This window comes from Mytilus galloprovincialis, chromosome 5, assembly GCF_965363235.1.
Source record: "Mytilus galloprovincialis chromosome 5, xbMytGall1.hap1.1, whole genome shotgun sequence".
Lineage (NCBI taxonomy): Eukaryota > Metazoa > Mollusca > Bivalvia > Mytilida > Mytilidae > Mytilus > Mytilus galloprovincialis.
Window position 1 is genome coordinate 89569134 of NC_134842.1, and position 20769 is coordinate 89589902.

The 20769-nt window shown below is 32.1% G+C and overlaps 2 protein-coding genes across 2 annotated transcripts in view; one reads left to right on the plus strand and one right to left on the minus strand.

The window, feature by feature from the left end:
• Positions 1 to 434: 434 nt before the first annotated feature.
• On the minus strand, positions 435 to 19215 carry LOC143076671 (solute carrier family 15 member 4-like). The gene is made up of 8 exons (XM_076252510.1): positions 18501 to 19215; positions 16111 to 16291; positions 10391 to 10502; positions 9385 to 9547; positions 7595 to 7735; positions 6733 to 6985; positions 3669 to 3764; positions 435 to 2526 (listed from the first exon to the last, which is right to left on the minus strand). The coding sequence occupies exons 1-8, from the start codon at positions 19065 to 19067 to the stop codon at positions 2096 to 2098; spliced, it is 1944 nt and encodes a 647-aa protein (XP_076108625.1). The 5' UTR covers positions 19068 to 19215; the 3' UTR covers positions 435 to 2095.
• Positions 19216 to 19422: 207 nt separating this feature from the next.
• Positions 19423 to 20769, plus strand: part of LOC143076668 (uncharacterized) — a 32637-nt gene continuing 31290 nt past the window's right edge. The window contains exon 1 of the mRNA XM_076252507.1: positions 19423 to 19568. The gene's annotated coding sequence lies outside the window, so the exon portion shown is untranslated. The remainder of the gene's footprint in view (positions 19569 to 20769) is intronic.

Consider the following 20769-nt stretch of genomic DNA (forward strand, 5'->3'; position numbering starts at 1 on the left):
CCGATCTAAATCACAAACTTACACTCGTAAACTAAGCAAAAGTTTCAAGGTCAATAGACCATGACTGAGGGGGCAGGGTCAAATAGTGGTTATGTAAATAAGATGAGTCAATGCTTATACAACTGCATACCAAATATCATTGACCTACCATAAGGTAATCGCAAACTAATACAATTGTTGACACCGGCCACGACACCAGAAACAGCATACCTATGTCTCCCATTTTTACTCTGTCAAGGCGAGACAAAAACTTATACATATCTGATACATACAACTTTACAAGTATATGCAGATTTCCCTACAAATCAAATAATAAACCTTACTTTTCTCCTTTCTAAAAAAAATTGCAATAGTTTCTGAATTTACATAAATTGTCTTTTGTTTCTATGGCAAATTGTCTCACTGGCAACTCAAAGTTAAAAAATCATTCAAAATAAAATATTTAAAAATTTTATTAGGAAACATTAAGAAGTTTGATTATAACAAAACATTAAATCTATCACAATTTTAACAATTACAAAAATAATGTTTACATGGTATAAAATATACAATTATGCAAGAAATGCTCTTCACAGCTCAATATTAGATAGCACCATATCTTAATAATCTTTTAAAGGCCACACCTAATTATTTTCGTATGCATTCTCCTAGCAAGTCTGATTAATGCTCTGTTTTTTTTTTTTTATTTTGGTAAAAAAATTAAAAAATTCATTAACTTTCATATTTTTTTGGCATACATAATAATGTTGACACACTAGCAAGATCATGCCCAAGTTGTTTTCAATACCATATTTTAGCTGTCTATAGAACGCAACATCTTTTCATCCCTCCAAAATCATGAACAATTTTGTTATACACATGAATAATAGAACATTCATTAAAATAAATTAATTAAACACAAATCTGAGAGGATGATAGAGTAGATTGGTACCCTCTTATATATGTGTTATTTATACAATATCAATAAGCTCTGAGGAGATTCTACAAAGTTTCATTAAAATCCATTCAGTTTTTAGAAGATATGTTGACTATCATGACTATGTAAACAAACTTTGAGGTCACTAAAAAAATCCTTTCTTACATGTATTAAAAGAGACAATTGCTGGTGAAATGTTTGCATGGGCAATGATGGGAAAGTATATAAACATAATGTAATACATGTACATAAATATATGCATTACTGCAAAAATAATAAAATGTTATAACAGTTACATAGAAATCATTTAATGGTTACAAAATATATGTCTTTGGAGTCTTACATCTTAGGGCTATTCCAAAATTAAAAGCATGGGTAAAGATAGAAGCTGTTTTAAGTCCTGACCATCCATAAAATAAAACTTATATTTTAAATTATATGATAGTTCTAAGGAAAATGCAATTATATTTTAAAATTTTAAAATTTATATGAGTAAGGGGGGATAGGAGGGGCGCTGATCCCGAAATCCCAGGCTTAAAAACATGAAATCCCGAAATCCCGGGCTTAAAAATATGAAATCCTGAGGTCCCGAAATTCGAAAAAACAATTCTCAGATCCTGAAAGGGTCAATCCCAAAATCCTGAGCTTAAAAACATCCGATCCCTGAGTCCCGATAAAGGTCCTATCCCCCTCATGAGTTCATTCCATTCCTTCTAGATAAATTTTGGAACAACTCTGAGGATGTATGTGGAAAAGAACACAACTTTTACCAACAACTCACACCCTATCATAGGTAGCAGTCTCTTTTTTATGATATTCTCAATCGTTAGTGTGAAATAGCCACCTTAGCAATAGAATACTCACATGTGCAGTACCAATGACAAGAGAAAGTATTGTTCATGTAAGAATATATGTAAAATAACTTTAAAATATCAACAATCAGAATACAAGTGGCAATGATGATTCTAGAACATGTATTCTTTACTGTAATAGAAAACAAAGGACTGGATTATTGGGTATCCATCCATGAGACAAAATCAGAACACTTGTACATTATTCTTCTGAAATAGAATGTTTGATTTCATTTCAGAATTTCAATACACAAAAGTAAATTTTATTTCTCTTTCTATGTATTCATCTTTAGATTTTTTAACAAAATCAATGGAGTATTCAATCTGTTCATGTGACACTGATGTCTGAACTTGACTGCCTTTGCAAAGAAACAGGTGATTTCAGTCTTTCAGTTACTGATCTTCTCGATATTATCTGTGGTTGAGATTTCTGACGAACCACTGCAGAAATTTCATTTTGAATACGGCAAATTTTTACAACAAACAAAAACAACAGAAGCCCTAAGACTTCAATTCCTGCTAGGAAAAAGAAATAATTGTCTAAATGGCATTTGAGTTTAATGTCAAACTTCCCACCATTTTCTGTACATGGCAGACGACAGTTTATATTTCCACTATCGTATGGTCCAAACCAATATCCCTGAAAGATGGCCATTGATGCAAATCCTATGAAGCTACCTACTCCGGTAAACAAATAAAACAATCCCATAATGATACCTTTAGCTGACTTGGGCGCCATTAGGTAGGCGAATTCTAAAGCTGAAAAGACAAAATGAATTATTGTTTTGATAACATGTAATAAGTAACAATACATCAGGGTAATGAGATTAGTTATCATAAACATTTTTTTCCTGACAATGTGGATTCATTTCCATTTTTGTTATTTTTTAGATTTAGGGGGGAGGGGGATACCTTTTTATGTTAACCTGTTTTGGCCCTTTTCAAGATGTTGTTAACTGTTATCTGAGATAAATTAAAGCTGTTAACTGTTTTTAACCCACTGTGTTAACTGTTATCAACGTTTTGCATTTTTGTTAAGTTAGTTAACTGTTTTTGCCAAAATCGAGGTGTTGTTAACAATGTTAACGGACCCCCTATTGCCCCCTTTTAAATACAGGTTTACTACAAATTTAAATGTTCTGATTTTCTAATCGAATGTATGATGATACTTTTGCAAAACCATGATTATTGAATATCCTGGAAAATGCAATTTTCCACAATCTATAAAAATTGGAACATGAACTCATATAAAAAATTAATTAATTAATAGTAATGAAATATAAAAATAGTGTTTTCACCTCAAATTAGCCATACTATCTTGAAAGTCTTAAAGGTTTATCTAAAGTAACTTAAAAGTTTCTTTGCATATTTACATATCCTGCATATCAAACTTCAAAGAAAATATTAATAGATCTTTTGTGTATGGTATGCTGTTACATGTCTCAGTAGGAATATCTTACATATATATGAACTTTCTGTGTGTATACTCATTTCTCAATTTGTTTCACTTCAAGTGACTTGACTGTGCAGGCCTAATCAATTTGCTAATTATAGACCAGTCCATCTACATTTTAAGACATGTGTTTTGTGATAAACTCATAAATGAAGTGTCCAGTTATGGTTATGGATCTGGTAAAAAATATGTAAACACTATGTAGGGGGTCTCATTGGGGGGTAATGATCCAGCTTTACCGATTTTTTTTTAAGTGTGACACGTGAAAGTCAAATTATTGTGCCATGAAAACGGGAAATGAAGTTCAGCAGGACACAGGAAATTACAAAAAAATGAGAACTGCTTACGTACATAGTGTAAGCGGGATGTGATAATCTGACAAAACAGTAAGGGGGATCTGGGATCAGAAACCCCCAATGAGACCCCTAACAAAAGACTTGTTACTGACCTGCAATTGAGGCAAATACTTCACTGAGTCCAATCAGTGCATACTGTGGTATCTGCCACAAGACTGACATCTCTGCTGCATTATATACAGTACGTCCTACAAGTATATAGGGCATATTTTGCAGTTTTATATATTTAATGATACAGTAAGCTTGAAACTGATTTTTAAAGGAACAATAACTTTAGTTTTCCTCTAGATTTAACAAGAGTGCACATGCTGAAATGTCTCGACTGCTTTACTCATCATTGAATTCATATTGAAAGTTTAAATGAAAAGGTTTAACTATAATATTACATAAACTTTAAATTTACACAATAAGGTCATGACCAAAATAAATCCTTTCCTGATTAAAAGCAATAATATTTTTAAAGAAGTCCAAGTGACGTTTTTTTTCATTGACAGCAAATTCATTTACATATGAAATGCATCAAAAGAAATCAACCTTATGAAAGTACACATATACTGTGTAAATGTAAACAACTTTGATTGGTTTTGGGAAATTCAGTTGAATTTTGGTTGTTTTTAAAGGTTCTTATAACAACTTAATTTTCAAACAATCACAGATTTTACAAGGTTTTTTGGTCCAAAATAATTTAACATATAAATTTATATTCCTTTGCATAAGGTTTTATTTTTCTATCTGATACAGCTCATGTATCATCTTGGGTTCAAACTTCATTTGATGCAGAAAAGAATTGTATTTCATTGATATTTGATTTGACTGCATGTACTAGCCTATAGAAAGGAATAGGTGTGGTAAGGGCCAATTTTGGCTTCAAATTTTAGGTTCATCTAACGAAAGTTTTTGGACACTTTTTAAACACTTAAGTGTCTATTTCAATTGATTCCATTAGTTTGTGTGAAAGATTCTAATTGATTTAGGCAGCAACCATTTGATTTTCTGGGGGGGGGCTTTGGTTTTTTTTGGAAAAAAAAGTTTGTTTCCAGTTTTTGGAGAAAAAAATAATTTGTTTTTGATTCTGAGAAAAAAAAATTGTTTCTTTCACCCTCAGCTGCCACTATATGTAATGCTAAAATTGAAAGAAAAAAATTGTTTTCGACTTGTCGCGAAAAAAAAATTTGTCCAGAAAAAAAAACATAGCCCCTCCCAGAAAATCAAATGGTTGCTGCCTTAGTCATTAAAAACGCTCTGATTCAAGCTTAAATATGAAAAATCTATCAAATATGCCAGAAAACGTCACTTTTCAGATGGTTTTTGTCAAAAATGAAAGTGGCCGCATCCGTGTTCATCCTCAACCTTTATATATGTTTTGTATTATCATCAAATACAACTTACATTTCAATATTATGAATGATCACGAATGCTGCCACTTTCATTTTAGACGGAAACCGTCTAAATATTAACCAAATTAAATGCTAAAATTTTGAAGATTTCAGCAATTTAGCATGACTTAATGATGCTAGAACGCGATATTTGTGCATTGTATTGTCAAAAACAGCTCATATTTATGTAGCTGAAGCATTTTACTTTACAAAATATAGCTTAAAGATTACATTTTCACAATTTTCTAAAACTGCTATATTTTGGGGCCAAAAAGGGGTCTTACAGAACCTACTCCTTTGTACTCTGTTGAACATTCCAATTTGTGGTTCACCTATACCTTAATTAGGAATCCATGTAAATCTGTATCCTAAAAATGATGATGAGCCCACAGTATACCAGTCAACAACAGAAGGTCCACAGACAAAGTTATTTTCCTTAACAAAAAATGTATTCCCTAGTGTTGACAAAGTATAAGTTGCCAATTTTTTTCCATATTTTTTATGAAAAGAAGTGATTTGGTCTAGTGAAAAAAGCTCAAAAATTGATATATATGTCTGCAGCTGTCAAACTGAATTACAGACCCCCTTAAAACAGAAATGTCCATTTTTTTAATTAGAACTGGTAGACTTTTCTATAATTTTAATATTATTGGTCCAAATAGTCGTACACTACACTGTAAACATCTCTTTGAGAGAGAGCAGGTAAGACTTTTTAATCTGAGATTATTGTCTAAAAGAAAGGCTCTAAAAAATAAATGTGTTCTCCGGCCAGAACAATATCAATTACTGTAAACCAACTTAATTTTGCAAGCAATGGAATTTTGCGACTTCCCCAACTATAAAATAGCGTGAATACTGTAAACAGGGAAATTTTTGCGGTAGTTTTATTTTCGCTATTTTCGCGGTAAGAAGTGAAACGCGAAAATAAAACGACCGCGAAAATAATCAAGGAAAAACTTTTATAATTATATTTACTTTTACAAATTGTGACCTGGATGGAGATTTGCCTCATTGGCACTCATACCTCATCTTCTTATATTTAGTAACAATATGAATAGAATATCTATCGGACTACTGTATAACACTGATTTCAAAGACGACAAATATATAATTGAAATCATAACTGTATCTCTAAATGAAAAACAATGATAGAAGTCATGTCTTTAACTCAAAATCAGTAATTTCATTGAAGCGAACATTACGGATATTGTTATGTAAACAACACTCATTACACCTGTCAATCAGTAATAAAAGTATCACCTCGTTGAATCTAATACAAAGATCAATCAGATCAAAAGATCGATTAATTAGCATTAATTCTGACAACCTTTTGTTTAAACCATTCCTAATTAGGTTTACTTTTCTATTATTTTGTATGTGTTTTTACGAGCATTGAAACATGACAAACTTTTAATCTACTTAAACATTAATGAACCGAAAACAAAAGATTTATGTTTGATTTAAGATATATGCGAAGCTGTTCACTTTCCAAATTATTTATGAAAATATTCATATAGGCCACTGGGAAATCGCGAATTCAAAACGGCGCGAATTTGGATTGTGTTAGTAAATCGCGAAATAAAGACGGCGCGAAAATTTCCCTGTTTACAGCATAAATTGTCGTGAATATGTAAAATTTGGATCTTTCCTTATTATTAAACAACATCAAGTAAATGAGAAAATTGCCAAATTAAATAGGCCGGAAAATATTATAGAAAGGGTAAAACGCAAAATTAAGTATTCGTGAAAATAAACTGGTTTATAGTATATCTTATCTTACCTATTTTTTGTTGAGCTGTATGTCTACAACAAGGCATACTATCATTTGGATAAACTGACTTCAGACGATAACGTTCTACAACTCCAGCCACACATACGGCACTGGCAGCAATCATCATCCCGACACTTACACGTAACACAAATCCCATTGGACGTCCAGCCTTGGCTAGACGTGGATAAATAAAACGATCAAACACTGGTATGAGAATAATGACAAATATAACGTCAAATATTGATAGCCATGCTGCAACAAGCTGAAATAAAAATTAAAAAACTGTTGACACAGAAAAATGACTTGCCTGTGTGTAATTTTGATAGTATAATTTACAAATTTTGGAATCAAAATGGCAGACATTTGGTGTTTTATGTCATAATATAAATGTGACCTATCAATATAGACTAACTACTGGGTATGTACTAACATAAGTAACACAATGGGTGCCGCATATGAAATAAAGCAGTATTTGCATATCTTTCTGTAGAACCTCAGAGATCACCACTAGTTTTTGGTGGGGTTCCTGATGCTCAGTCTAGTTTTTTATCTTGTGTACTATTCATGTTTGATGTCTGTCTTTTTCATTTTTGCCATGGTGTTGTTAGTTTATTTTAGACTTATATACTGTGGTAAAAAAGAAAAAACTGACATTCAAACAGATAATGAACTTGAACTTCGTCCCCAAATTCCAAAATTACATTTTCTATCATTTATTCAGATGCACAATGAATTCAAATTGAATAGGAGTACTTTTTAAAAGAAGCACCAAGTTATAAAGTGTTATTTGTATATCTTCAAATATAATTCAGGCTGTTAGTTGGTATGCCTACTGCTCTGTGCGAGAGATGGATATAAAATGAGCTGATACCTTTGGAGGTTTGCTAGCGATGTTATTAGGGTCATCATTTCCTGTGGAATTCTGGGGGTTACAGTCAACTGTTACATTGGCACTTTCTACTGGTAAGTTCAAATTCATATGAAGTCCTTGTAGCAGGAAAGTTGTCTCCATCTGCAAGAGAGAAAAATAAGAAATGAGGGTCAACATGAATGATTTTATAAACATCAACATTTTTATTGAGGGTCTAAATGTCATTTATTATACCAATATCTGAATTATACAGTCCTTAGTAACAAAGTCAGGTATTACTTAATGTAATCCTTAGACAACTTCTATAAATCAATGCATTCACCTCATTAAAAGTCATTAGTGTTATATTACCCTAATTACGGAGAGAAAAAACCCCGAAATATATGATTATTATGTTACCTAAAATAAAGTATCAAGAGGAATAGGATCCCAGTTAGGGCAACCAGTCCGGTACCCACGAATGTAGTTCTTAAAAAAAATATATAACTTTTTTTATAAATTGTGTTATTATTTCACTAGTTCTGTAACTGAATGTAGATTTATTTGAAAGGGTATGCTTTCTAAATTGAATTTCTATAAAAATTTTGATTGATTTAAATGTAATCTGGAGTCAGTAATAAGTAAATTGCCTAAATTCTAGGCTTTAGTCTTCCCCAGAAGTAGACAGACTGACCCTGTTGTCAATAAAAATAAAATTTTGCAATGTAATGCTGGTCATGAGGCACTGAGATTGTACTTAAGACACTTCAAAATGAATGCCTAACATGAACCAGAAGTCCCAACGTGGCTATCAAATTATTTATTGAACAGGACCCTATGTATTTACTATGATTTTCAATGCATTCCAATGGGGCAAATAATTGGGTCCCCGTTCCAAGACAGACAGTTTTAACAGTATATCCTGTAAGTAAATTTTCCAATAACTCTTATATTGTACCTAATTCTGATGGTTTTATTTCATATGTAAATACTTTTGATTATGAAATGATGTTTGTTTATCAGGTATATAATTTATTTGGTAATTCAATAGAAGTGAAATGTTTTGTAAAAGTACAATGTTTTATAACAAATCACTATCTGATAGTTTAATCAAAACAAGTTTGTTTGAACAAGATAACAGTTATATCCTGTATGGTCATCAAGTGGATAAGAATAAAATATCTTCCCATGATGTATAATTAATGATCGATTGGTTGTATTAAATACCACTTTCTTTAAATTATGCTGTATCATTTTCCTTAAAAAAATATTCTGATCCTCTATTTGAAGAAAAAAATACTGTTTTCAAGCAGATGACGAAAAAAACAAATACACCCGTATTCAGAATCCAGATTTTCCCCATACTTCAGTCATGTCAGTGTTAAAATTTGTTTCTTTTGCATTTGCAGTATTGATTATTGAAATGTTGGAATTAGCAAATTAGTGTGACTCCCATTATTGCTGAATTGCATACATCATTTTTAGGGGCCAGGTAAAACCTACCTCCAGATGCAGGATTTTGAGGCCTTGGGCTTTTGTTGCGCTTTAGTTGGGGTTGTTGTCTATTTGACATATTCCATGTTTCCATTTTGAATTTTATTCACTTTCTTTTCATTTTTCACATTTTGTGTTAATAAATTTTAAGATCAAGTGGAAAATGTATGGGGTAGATATATTTTTGTGTAGTACTGGTCCTGGGAGAAGTGAAGAATTTCTATATTTTCACATCCCCAATATTCAACACCACCAAAAGAAGTAGAATTTCTGTAAAGATCCTTGATAAAATATTATGAAAGTTATGTCACTCCTACCTGAAAATAAACCATCCAGTATGGAACCATGGTCAGGAACACACATATAATTTTAAGGACCTTTTTAACCTCATTTACTGTTCCCTCCTGAAAGTTTCCTCCATATCTATACATAGCAAAATCCAAACATGACGAAGGCTGCTCAATGGCATCATCACCTAAACTGTAGAAAAACCAAATTGTTCTCTGTTAGGAATATCCATTTTTTAAAATGGTGCTATTAACTATTTTATTCAGTGGCTGATCCCGAAATTTTCACAAGTGGGGACCCACTGACTGTCTAAAAGGGGGCCTGCTCTAGCCATGCTTCAGTGATTCCTTATATAATCAACCTCTTTTTTCCCCAGAATAGAGGGGCCCCCTTCTAAATCTACCTCTGATGTATTTGATGTTCCTAATTAGGACAAAATCACAAATATTCAGGTATGGATGCCATATATTTCAATATAGTTAAAAATATTTAAAAAGTTTGACTTAATTCTGCAGTTTTGCAATTATATAAACAATCAGTAGTATAATGTTATATAAAAGGTTAATATCTGATAGGTTACTCAAATAAAATTTGTTTGATAAATGTCTAACCTCTATATATACATTACAGATATACAGTATTTAAGTGTCTATTACCTGGATAAAATTTCTTCAAACGGAGAAAATGATTTTTATCAACAAGGGGATTGTATGTTTGTTTGTTATGACAGGTCATCCACATCAACAAGAGAAAAGAGATATGGGGTGAATGACATGTGACATTGATCCTTAAAAGCATTTGTTTCCATTTTTCAAATCACCAAAGAGAGAGGGGAGGGGGGTGGGGTGCAAATTTAAAATGCATTTGAGTTACAGATTTTATTTTAAGAGCTAGTACATGTACTTTAATTACTATCTAACTTAGTTCTTTTTCTTTCTTACATGAGAGGTTAATAGCAACTTCACTAGCACTGTCTTTGTGAAACTTGGGTAATTATTAGCAGAATGTTCAATGTAGAGTATGGAATACACTTACCTTGAGCTAGGTTTCCGTCTCCAGCAACATTTGGTACATGCCTCACATAAGACTGTGAATATATTCTTAAACACACTGCCTGTCCTTGGTCTGTAAACATAACTACAGGAACCTATTAATTTATAAAATAAATTGGTTTTGAGACACATTGAACATGTTGAAGCATCAATCTGAATTTAGTTTCCAAGGTAAAAATTGTGTATTTTGACATTTTGTATATGTCGAAAGTCATTTTTTTGTATTACATTTACTTTGTTATTTCATTTAATAATGTTCAGATAGTGTACATGGTGTAGGATCTACTGATATTTTATTTAATCAAACATGATATATATGTAAAAACAAAATGGAGGTTGAAATGACATCATTTGATTGTAGATCAACATCATGAACATAGGTCTAGTAGAGAAGACAGAAAGGACAGTCATAATTAATGACTAATATCTTCATTTTGTTGATGTTTTATAACTGTAACAGTTTTCCGTTTCTTTCTGTATTTTTTAATTTTTCCCAAATACATAAAAGAGGTAAAATGTCATTAAAGGGCAATAACTTCTGTTAGGAGTCAACTTGACAATTTCAGAAAGTCAACCTTTTTAATATTAGATATCGTTTTGCTCCTCCTTTTATGCTGTAAGGCCACACCAATTCAATTCCTTGTTCGACAGGCACGCCCGCACCGATTTTTAAATTTTTTTTTATATTCCCGCTTCCCGCATCCGTAAATGTAATCATGTCCATTTCCTGCACTGTTTTTTTGTAAATATTATAAAAAGATATAAACATTTGTCTTTAGATCAAAGTCTTTTAAACCTGTATATAATGATTTTAAACCTATTAGCACCCCACCACACTGTACATATCTGTGAAACCAATTAATCCCAAGTTGGAGTGCTCCGAAATATAACAGCGGAAATACCTATACAGAACAAAACATAGGTTTCTTTCCCCCTTACTTATATTCCCTATCACAAATTGTTCGTTGTTAGAATAAAATACAAGGAACATCTGAAAGAGTTGCCTTCAACTGCAATTATATTGTATGCTGGCGAAACAAAACTATCCATCATTGTTTGTCCATAGCCGCTGTATGTTTATGCACCTGTCCTGATATATTCAGGGACCTGTCGTTCAGCAGTTGTCGTTTGTTGATGTGGTGCATTGGTATATTCCCGTTTGGATATATAAATTAGATCGTTGGTTTTCCTGTTCGAATTATGTACACTAATGATTTTGGGGTCCCTTATAGCTTGCTGTTTGGTATTGATCAAAGCTCTGTGTAAAAGCCCTGTGTAAAAGGCCGTACTTTGACCTGTGTTTGTTATTATCAGGTTGGGAACAATACCCCCCTTTTCAGACAAGGGGTCATTTTACTGTTGTAGAAAAGAAAATAGAAATACCAAGGATTTGTAAAGTGCTACTATACAAAACCTTAAATAACTTAGAATTTTTTACTCAAAAAGAGGTTAAATACAACATATTTTTAACAACTTTTCTAAAAGAGGGGTCCACTTATTTTGAATAATATTAAACTGTTAAAGTAAATGTGTTAACATGGTTAAAGTCCAGAAATATTACAAAATTCTTGGACCATTTAATACCAGATAGATATATAGTTCTTTGGGAAAATATGAGCCCTTTTGTACTAAAAAGTGTTTTTTACAAAAAAATATATTATAAAGTTATATTGACCCCTCATTAAAAGGGATATTTATAACTTTAAGGGGTTGTTCCCAACCTGATTATGACTTGGATGGAGAATTGTCTCATTGTCAGTCACACATACAAAGACCATGAGATTTAATTATTTCTTGGTAAACAGGGAAAAAATACTTCATAAATTAAAGAAATGTCAAAGTACAAGTGATAAATCAAGTTTTAATATTGTAAAATCCTACTATTTTATGTTTTCAAAAAGAAATTATAAACGCTCGCCTTTACTTTTCAAGCTTCGCCTCAAAAATTTGCAAATTAAATATTTTTTTATTAAAATTTTCAAATCGCTCGCTCGCCCCAATTTTTGGAGTCCAAAAATCCGTAGAAGAAATTAAACTGGTGTGGCCTAATGGAAATAACTCATATACATGATATAGGAGTCAATTGAAAATTTCATCATGCTGATATACAATATATTTGCAGATCTAAGTCTCTCTAATCGGTTTTTCTGCTTACACGTTTTTTTTAAATTTTAACATGTATAATTTACATGATTTATGTAATTTTAGCCAAAAATCCACCAAAATGTTAAAATCACCAATAAAGGGCATTAACTCCTGTAAGGAGTTATCTGAAAATTAAGACAGTTGTAGTTGACTTATTTGTAGATGCTGATGAAGCCAGCCAAAATGTCAATACAATAAACAACAATAATCACTTTCATCTGTTTGAAACAACAATGTTTGACACATTCCCCATTTCCATTCTCAATTTTATTTTCAAAGATATTCAAATTTGTGGTTTTACTATGCTATAGTCTGCATTCAACAATGTTCAAGCCTATTAAAACAAGAGGCTCTCAAGAGCCTGAATCGCTCACCTTAATTTTTTTGGTTAAATCTCTCATCAATGATTATTTTGGCTTTTCAATTTATTTAAATGTTCTTTGAATCGTTCTATTTTCTTCAAAAGCAAAAAAAAAATCATTTTCTCCTATGTTCTATTTTAGCCATAGGAGCTATGTTTCTGACATACAAGGAAATGAAATATAAAATTTATACTAGATACTCTGAAACTCATTTAGCCTAAGTTTGTCTGAAATTGATACAGCAGTTTCAAAGGAGAAGATTTTTAAAAGTAAGTCAACATGATGAACAAATTGTGAAATAAGTCTTTAAAGGGCAATAACTCCTTAAGGGGTCAATTGACAATTTTGGTCAAATTGACTTATTTGTAGATCTTACTTTGCTTAACATTTTTGCTATTAACAGTTTATCTGTATCTATAATAATATTCAAGATAATAACCAAAAACTGCAAAATTTCTTTAAAATCATCAATTCAGGGGCATTATACCTGAAAAACCAGTTACCCAATTCGGCTGAAAATTTCAGGACAGGTAGACCTTGACCTAATAAATACTTTAACTTCTTGTCTTATTTGCTCTAAATGCTGGAGTTTTGAGATATAAGCCAAAAACTGCATTTTACCCTGTGTTCTATTTTTAGCCATGACGGCCATGTTTTTTGACGAAATAAAAAATAAAGCACAAACTTTATTTTATACACCCTACTGATCATTCAGTTGAAGTTTGGTTGAATTAGGTTTAGTAGTTTTAGAGGAGAAGATTTTTTAAAGTTAGCAAATATGATGAACAAATTGTGAAAAATTGTCATTAAAGGACAATAACCCCTTAACCCTTTCCTCCATAATGACGCCTTTTGACACCACCCCCTTTACTCCATAATGACGCCTTTTGACGCCTGTGTAGTACCTCAGTTGAAATGCTTTGACTACAAAGTGTCTTTATCAGACTTAATAACATTTGTATCGAATATGAAAAGTATATTCATAGGAATATCTGACAAAAATTTATTTGATGAAATATTTGTTTTTCACAATGCATTAATACTTCAAAGCATAATTTTCAATATTTTTTTGAAAAATCCTATGCGAATCAGGAATGTAAAACCAAATTTTCAATGGAGGAAAGGGTTAAGGGGTCAATTGACAATTTTGGTCATATTAACTTATTTGTAGATCTTACTTTGCTGATCATTTTTGCTGTTTACAGTTTATCTTTATCTATAATAATATTCAAGATAATGACCAAAAACTGCAAAATTTCCTTAAAATTACCAATTAAGTGGCAGCAACCCAACAATGGTTTGTTTGATTCATCTGAAAATTTCAGGGCTGATAGATCTTGACCTAATGAACATTTTTACCCCATGTCAGATTTGCTCTAAATGCTTTCGTTTTTGAGATATAAGTCAAAAACTGCATTTGACCCCTATGTTCTATTTTAAGTAACGGCGGCCATGTTTTTTGACGGATCAAAAATCGAAGCACACACTTTGTGCAGGATAATCTAAGGAACAATCATGCTAAGTTTCATCCAAATCCATTCAGTAGTTTCAGAGGAGAAGATTTTTTAAAGTTAGCAAATGTGATGAACAAATTGTGAAAAATTGTCATTAAAGGACAATAACCCCTTAAGGGGTCAATTGACAATTTTGGTCATGCTAAGTTTCATTCAAATCCATTCAGTAGTTTCAGAGGAGAAGATGTTTGAAAAATTGTTAACAACGACGGTGACGACGACGTCGACGGACGCCAAGTGATGAGAAAAGCTCACATGGCCTTTTAGGCCAGGTGAGCTAAAAATGTTTTACAATTGACATTTACAAAAATGATTTAAATTAATAGTGGTTTTCTTTCAGTGGCGTAGCTTGCATGTATGCTCAGATGCTCAAGCATCCACATCATTTTGACAGGAAAAAAATATAAATAAAGATATGTTCGCAGCAGTTAAACTAGGAGGTATCCGTATGTAACAAAGGTAAGGATATGAGGATAGCATCCAGTTATTTCCGATGAAGTATGCGTGGTCTTTTATTAAGGATAATTTAGTTCATGGAATAAAACAAGATATCGCAGAAAAGTGTTCTCGATGTCGGCTACGGCAAGTGCAGAAAATGATGCACATATCCTCGGACATGTTTCATCTGAAATTGAGCCTAGCCGAGCGATGGCTTCTACAACTGACTAACAACATAACTGACAACTAAACCATCATATCCTGATATCGTTTCCTGTGAAATGAACGACGACGTGAAAAAAACTAATCTGTAATAGAGTGTGATCATTCCTAGGCTTATCAGAAAATTCCAGTTCCTATCTAGGTCCACATATTAATTTCATTTTCAATAAAAGAACAAAGTTCCTATGTCCCCTGCATTGCACATATTTTATGTAACCAATGAACAAGAGCAATAACTAATAAAAATTAATGTTTTTCCTTTTCCTTTTATTTTTAATGGAGTAATAAAAGCTTTAGAGAAAATGCAATGGGATTTCCATTTTAATTTTTATTTCAAAAGGTCAAAGCTTAGGACTTATTTTCGAAATTGTCATTGCTGGTGATATAAAAATCTGGCCAGAATTGTACACATGAGAGTGCAAACAAGACCGGATGGACGGACACCCGGTATTTCGATGATGTCCCCTGCGACGCGTTAATGGGGTCACTTCAGTTCCTATATTCCGAAGTGCCGCTGTGATAGGGCCGTTTTTTTAGAAATGCTAGAAAAGGGAATCACTTCAGTTCCTTTATACAGAAGTGCCACTGTGATAGGGCCATTTATGAGATGTCAAATATTAAATAAGATTGGTGGGAAACTTTTTCATCAAATAAATAAATTATGAATTTTAATCAGTTTCGAGAATTTCGAGAAAACTTTAGAATTATGTTTGAAATATGAATTGGTGGGTATTTTGAAATTAAACAAAAATCTATATAACCAGTGTCGGACTCTATCGGAGCAAATGTGCCTACAGGAACAATGTCTGAAAAAATATAATTTTCTGCATAAAATAGTCCAAAAATAAATTCGCCTCGCTCCGCTCGGCGAAGGCATCCACATCATTTTAACTCTGGCTACGCCACTGTCTTTTACCAACAAATCTACAATAATTGGTTTCCCAGGATATATATTAAATGATTAAATCTACAGCAGGTAAACTTGGATGTATTAAGCTCTAAAAGTATGGTGTTATAATTACCACAAAGGAATACAACAGCTGCCACCCCCAGACAAATCAATGCTGACAAGTAACCATCATAAAAACTTTCATGTTGCTGTACGTATGTAATAACTAACAAAGCAACCAGTGTTCCTACATTAACACACCAATAATACCAATTGAAAAACGTCAAATTAGCTTGCTGACTTTCACCTTTAACCTGAAACAATAAATTTATAAAAATAATTAACATTTTTTTTATAAAAACCCGCTAAAGTATAACTGTACAAGGTTAACAGAAATTTGTTGTCTGTTGAATATTAAAACGCATCGGTATAGCTGACTCATTATGATATAAACACTGAAACCCAATTTCAGAAATCCTTGTAAATCATGTAAATGCGTTATGTACAAAATGATGTAGTTCATGACAAAGATCATGTGACAAAAAAATATTCATAGAACAGACTGATGGACTAATGGATAGATTGATGGATGGACAAATAGATGTAAAACAGTATACCCCCACTATTTTCAAACGAGGGTATAAGCATAATAAGAATAGCTGACTCATATAAACCCTGAAGTCAAATTTCTGAAATCCTTTAATGTAGTTCCTGAGAAAGGTGTCAGAAATGAAAAATATTCATGGGCTAGATGGACAGATGGACTGATGGATGTACTGTAGGACTGACAGATGATAAACAGTAGAGCCTGATTTTTTTTTTAAACCAGGGGTGTAATTGTAATATTGAGTTGAATATTTATCAGGGGGACCTTTTAGGACTTTCATGACTTTACAAAAACTGTTCCCATGATTCTACATATACTGACCCAAAAACAACTTTAAAGAATTTTTTTAAAACTTCAAATTACTCAAGAGTTTTCTCTTAAAACATACATACATGTATAACATGTATGAAATAAGCATGATAAGTGCTAGTTAACTTGTGATTTCCAATTATGTTGTTTCCTTATTCATGTTATTTATTATTATTACATGTATTATATGATGAGAAAGTTTTTAGTTTGCTGAAAAGGGTTATAAATTTACAATGTAATATGACTGTCACAAATTACATTTGTACTATGTTAATCATCCCCCCTCTTTCTAGTTAAGAAAAATATATAGAAAACGAAAAAAAAAAAAAAAAAAGTATATGTGTTTTTGAAATGTAGAGCATCCATTTTCAAATTTATAGGGTTTAAAAGTCTAATTTTACATGTTTTATGTCACAATCTGATAGAAACATGTTTTCTACCAGCCAGTATTGTCTGACATGCCTGAGAGGGTGGTAAACAGTCAGGGGACTAATACTGAAATAAGTGATTTTTAAATCACTTATTTGAGTAGCAAATTCAAAGTTTTGTCACAAATTGGGATTTTGTAGTTTTTTCCAAATTTTAAACACATAGGTTTAAAAAATATCTTTTAATTAGTAAAATTAAACAAAAATGAACTTTTTGCTTCTTTCAAGTAGCAAGGTTTATGTCTTTGATGCTATCATTTAGCTGAAAAATCTATTTTAGTTGAAAAAATGCTATAAGAATGGCTTTACATAATGAACTGATACTTTCTTAAAAGATTTTTCCCAGCAGTGGGAGTATTTTTCCTGTGAAGTTCAAGGTTTCATCTTACAGATTATGTAATAAAATTCTACTGTTCGCGATAAAAAATTCACTGTTCGGGGGTGTCGAAATTAGTGGGGGTTATTAAAAGAATGATACTTAAAGAAGTGATTTTTGGGAAGGAAATTGAGTTCTGATACTTAAATAAGTGATTTTTATGTCATTATCCTAGATTCAGTACAAGGTCATCACCTGAAATGACCTGGTCATCCTAGACAACACAGATGTTGGTTCTGATAAGATTAGAAATATAATTAGTCCCTGGATCATTAGTATTCTATATATAAAGCTACAATAAAGTTAAATCACTTCTTCTAGTGATTAATTTGTACTACTTAAATAGGTGATTATTAAAGAAAGACAACTCTAACTTCCAACCTTTATGGAAATAATGTTACTTGAATCAGTGATTTAGAAAATCACTTATTTAAGTAAGTCCCCTGACTGGTAAAGGGTTATTTTCGTGCAATGTGTTTTGTCATTTTTATTTCATGTGCAGCCGTGAAAAAGATTCGCTATTCACCGTGTTTCGAGAAATCTGTAAAAAGATCAACATGCAAGAAAATTTTACATGTTTGTTCAACGTGAAATGGCAATTTTTATTTCACATTCTTTCATGCAGATACACCCCCCCTCTTTTTACGCTACTCATCTGATATTATACACATAATACATGTATACTATAATACTTGAAGTATAAATTTAACTTAACTTTAAAAGTATGACAGGATAAATTTAATTCAAAAAGATTTTTAAAACATTTAGGTAAAGATTTCTTAAATATTATGTAATGCTTATACCTGATCAGCTCCAAAAGGAGCAATATTTGATCTGAAAGGGCCACTCCCAATAGCAATTAGAGTCAATACTCCAAACATCAAGCCAGAACAACTTTCATCAAATGGTGACTTCTGGTGGTTTAGAATGTCCATTAATCCATGTGTTATATTATACATGTTATAAGAAGGCTCCTGAGGATTACAAAGTATATACCGATCTGGTTTAGAAAGTTTTATCTGTGATAACGGCAGTAAAAGATAACCAACCAAGTACAGGAGCAAAGACAATAGCAGACTTTTGAATCTGCCTAATAAAGTGTCTGCAATTAAACCTCCAAAGAATGACATCAAATATGAGATTCCAAAAAAATATAACAAGGCATACATAGCGTTGTAAGATGTCCAAGCATATGGGTTTGTATTTAAAAACAACACAAGATTTCCTGCTAAGCTATAGAAAGCAATTCTTTCCAATGTTATTGTCAAGAGAACGGCACCCTCTGCTACTTTCACTTTACATCCTGGTCCATTCGCAGATTGACCAGATTCTCTGTTTTTCCCCGAAATAAGGCTTGTATTCTCATCCATAGTTGGTGACAGTCTGCTTCAAACACCTAATTCCATAAAAATGTTAATAATCAACTGTTTACACTTAAATTGGTTAGCAAATATTTGTTAATACGATAGTTTTTGATAAAAATTTGCACAAATTGATAACCAACTTTTGTCCACCATTTTGAACATCTGTTAATAGTCATGTGATTTATGTCACGTGCTATTCTTTCAAAGTACGAGGCCAATCGTAACTACTCGGCCATTCTCGCTACGCAGTACAATCTGATTTCTTCGTGCAACCAGAAAGGCCGAGTTGTTCCGATTGAGTACGAGGCTTGTCAATAACGTTCGGGTACCAGTTAAAGAAATAGACCGTTAGAGGGCGCAGAATTATCCGAAAATTTGTTTGTTTGGTAATCGTCCTAATCAACCTGTGTGAGGGAGAATTTTAATAGTCACAGTGTGAACAGTCAAAGTAAAGATTTACAGCAGCAGCAGTTTAATAAATTGAATTTAACAAGACTGAAACAGATGGTAAGGCATACATCAAACACAAAACACAGTAAGTCTACTTTCGATTTCACATGTCATCGTCCCCGGATGGATGTCAACTCGTACCTTCGCCAACTCGTCCTTTTATAATATTATATAGTACTAAATTTTTATAAGTGCTCACTCTTAAAAAATTGAGACAGACAGATATTCAAAAAAGCATATAGAAAGATCTCAGCGTCTGTGTTCTAATTGCTCACTTGGTAAAGTTGAAGATGAGCTTCATTTCTTATTAGAATGCCCTCTTTATGATATTCAAAGGGACGATTTTTTTAAAGACATTTCTAACAATTGTTGTAATTTTATAAATTTAAATCAATCTTCTAAATTTGTATGGCTCTTCTTGACCCAAGAAAATGTTACTCTTATGGAAAAACTGGGCTGTTATATTTGTGACTGTTTTGAATTAAGGAGATCAGGTATGAACACTGACACTAAGTCAAGTAAATAATTTGAGAATAAATACATATACATGTATAATGTAATTTTATTATTCTTTTATTCACAATATATACAATGTCTGTGGTTTTTAGCTTGATTCTGACCAATGCTTATATTCCAAATATATATGTATATGCCTCTATTGTTGTTGTTACCAATTATGTAAATCAATTGTATCTGATTTTATGCCCTTTATGGGCCCTGTAATTTGGGAAATAAAAATATTCTATAATATTCTATTCTATACGACCGCAAAAAAAAAATGCGGTCGTATATTGATATCACGTCGTCATCTTCTAAAGACAGTTGGTTTCCGGACAATAACTTTATTAGAAGTAAATAGAAATCAATGAAATTTAAACACAAGTTTATATCCACAAAAGGAAGGTTGTGATTGATTTTTGGGGTTTTGATCCTAACAGTTTAGAGGGGGGATAGGACCTTTATCGGGACTCCGGGATCAGGTGTTTTTAAGCTCAGGATTTCGGGATTGACCCTTTAGGGATCCGGGAATTCTTTTTTGCGAATTTCGGGACCTCAGGATTTTGTGTTTTTAAGCCCGGGATTTCGGGATTTCGTTTTTTCAAGCCATGGATTTCGGGATCAGGACCCCTCCTATCCCCCCTCAGTTTATGAATTAGGGGTAAAAAAAGGGACCAAATAAGCATTTTTCTAGTTTACATCTAATAACTTGAAATGGTGTATGAATCTCTCTGAAATTATACCACAAGTTTCCATACCA

Bases quoted from the DNA above. Each gene is read 5' to 3' on its own strand.
- LOC143076671 (XM_076252510.1), bottom strand. From the start codon at position 19,067: ATGGATGAGAATACAAGCCTTATTTCGGGGAAAAACAGAGAATCTGGT. The intron at 10,503-16,110 runs GTAATTATAACA...ATAAATTAATAG, and splicing joins AGCTGTTGTATTCCTTTGTG to GTTCCTGTAGTTATGTTTAC. The intron at 9,548-10,390 runs GTAAGTGTATTC...GTTTTTCTACAG, and splicing joins AGACGGAAACCTAGCTCAAG to TTTAGGTGATGATGCCATTG.